Here is a 2,199-nt window from a genome sequence, read left to right on the forward strand (position 1 = left end):
AACAACAACAACAACAACAACAACAGCAACAACAACAACAACAACAGCAACAACAGCAACAACAACAACAACAACAACATCAACAACAACAACAACAACATCAACAGCAACAACAACAGCAACAAAAACAACAGCAACAACTTCGAACTAAACTTATAAATTGTTCACTTCGTAGTCGTGATATTAAATATGTCATCGACCCTTCTCGAATCGACTGTGTCGGTTGATGAAAATAATGATGATTTCCTAGGGGATACTCTACCGCCTTTTGCTAACGAGGAAATCAAAGAGAAATTCAAACAACTCAAGGTAGGTTCAATTTTTTTTGGATAACTTTGATAAAATTTCAAGTTTTTGGTTTTTTTTCTCTCATTCCGATCAATATTATTAACATTGTAGTTTCACCCTAGTGATGTGAAAAACACCAGTGAAAAATATATTTCACTACTACTTTTTCACAGAGTATTACGCCACTTCACGTAAAACGGGTGAAACTCCATTGATAAAAAATTGAGTCGGCAGTCGCTCGGAAATTTCTGAACTAAAGGGTTTCTTTACGCTAATACTCCTAAGTTGGATTTTATTGATTATAGTATCTTTTTGGGGAAAATACGTAAAGTTGAAAATATAAAAAATGAATTTGACTACCAAATTTTTTCAGTTTTATTCGAGAAATTTAGACGAAAAAATCCTTTTAGTGATGCTCATGAAAATATCGGTGGAATTTGATTCAGGCCCGCGATCGTAAATGCGAAGAGCTGGAGACAGCTGCGGTTGAGGAAAGGGAGAGGATCAAGAATATGCAGGACCATCTAGTGAATGTGAGCTGCGCTTTGGTATTATTATCATCATACCGCTTTTACGTGAAGTGGCGTAAAACTCAGTGAAATATCCGATATTCGCGATGATATACAGTGGTTGTGAAATATGTTTGTCACTGGTGTTTTTCATATCACTAGGGTGATGAAATTCCACCGCTTTTGCGGTATAAGCGCATTTGTGAAGTGGCGTAAAACTCAGTGAAAAACCCGATATTCTGAAGTTTCGTTTTATTATCATTTTTTCTCTGATAATAGTACTATATATATATATGGACATTTTCAGTACGGACTTCATTCCTTAGTCAGTGTTGAAGTTAATCAGGAACTTAGGGAGAACTACATGTTTTGTTGGAAAAATGATAATTTTCCGGGGAATTTTTGTAAGTTTTTGTTGGTTTCTGAGCACTTCTACCCTAATTCGCGTGCAAATTTCCGTAATTAGTGAGAAAATTGCTGAGCTCAGCTGAGGAGTGTGAACATATATTCCTTCAGGACTGCAGTACCTAGTGAATGCCTAGTGAACTTCATCATCTTGCGTATGTAAAACACATATAGTCGACATAGTATTATCGTCCATATTTTATTATCATTTTTTGCTATTTTTTTCTTTTTTTTCTGTTTTTTTCTGTTTTTTCTGTTTTTTTTCAGTTTTTTCTGTTTTTTCTGTTGTTTCTATTTTTTTCTGTCATTTTCTGTTTTTTTCTGTTTTTTTCTTTTTTTTCTGTTTTTTCTGTTTTTTTCTGTTTTTTTCCATTTTTTTCTGTTTTTTTCTGGTAGAAAAAAAGAAATCATTTTGTTCGCTCCAGTTCATGGTTATTATAATGAAATTTTGATACTTTTTCTGCACTGTAAAATTTTGTTAATTTCACGTAGTAGAGTAATCGATCACGTGATTGATATTACAATATTTATCTAGCAGGTACAGAAAGAGATTAAAAACTCAGAGGCTCTGCTGGAGTTCAAACGGAAGGAGAAAGAGTCTAAGGAACATGTGAATTTCGTGGCGCGTGACGCTGACTACAAAGCTCATTTTAGTTGATGGCGTTGGATCAACGGCAAATCGGTCGGCTGGAAACAGACATTTTGAGAAATCGTAAAATCGCACAAGATCGCAAACGGATGATAAACGAGGCTCGAAATGCTGTTGAAATGTGATCTTTCATTAATGGCAATTTCGTGGCGCAGTGACGGTGTTATTACAGTGCAAATACGAAAGCAGATGAACTTCGGGCGGAACTAGAGTGGGGACAGGAAGAGCTTGAACAGTGGGTGATGGCAGCCAGGCAGAAGGAAGAGGATGAGATTCAGCTCGAGGAGTATAGGAGATCGGATGACATTAAAGTGAGGAAATTTTCGGGTGTACAGTGCGTGTCAATTT

At 35.9% G+C, this 2,199-nt stretch overlaps 2 protein-coding genes across 2 annotated transcripts in view; both read left to right on the forward strand.

The window, feature by feature from the left end:
- Positions 1–189: 189 nt before the first annotated feature.
- Positions 190–1,860, forward strand: Pmar_PMAR026894 (hypothetical protein; the record flags this gene model as incomplete). Its single annotated transcript, XM_002766763.1, has 3 exons — positions 190–309; positions 735–821; positions 1,741–1,860. The coding sequence occupies 3 exons, from the start codon at positions 190–192 to the stop codon at positions 1,858–1,860; spliced, it is 327 nt and encodes a 108-aa protein (XP_002766809.1).
- Positions 1,861–2,093: 233 nt separating this feature from the next.
- Pmar_PMAR026895 (hypothetical protein) overlaps positions 2,094–2,199 on the forward strand; it is a gene marked incomplete at both ends in the record, with an annotated part of 234 nt that continues 128 nt past the window's right edge. Inside the window, one exon of the mRNA XM_002766764.1 lies at positions 2,094–2,199. This exon is cut by the window's right edge and continues 4 nt beyond it. Within this exon, the coding sequence (XP_002766810.1) occupies positions 2,094–2,199 (106 nt within the window).

Source organism: Perkinsus marinus (assembly GCF_000006405.1).
Source record: "Perkinsus marinus ATCC 50983 genomic scaffold scf_1104296971938, whole genome shotgun sequence".
NCBI lineage: Eukaryota > Perkinsozoa > Perkinsida > Perkinsidae > Perkinsus > Perkinsus marinus.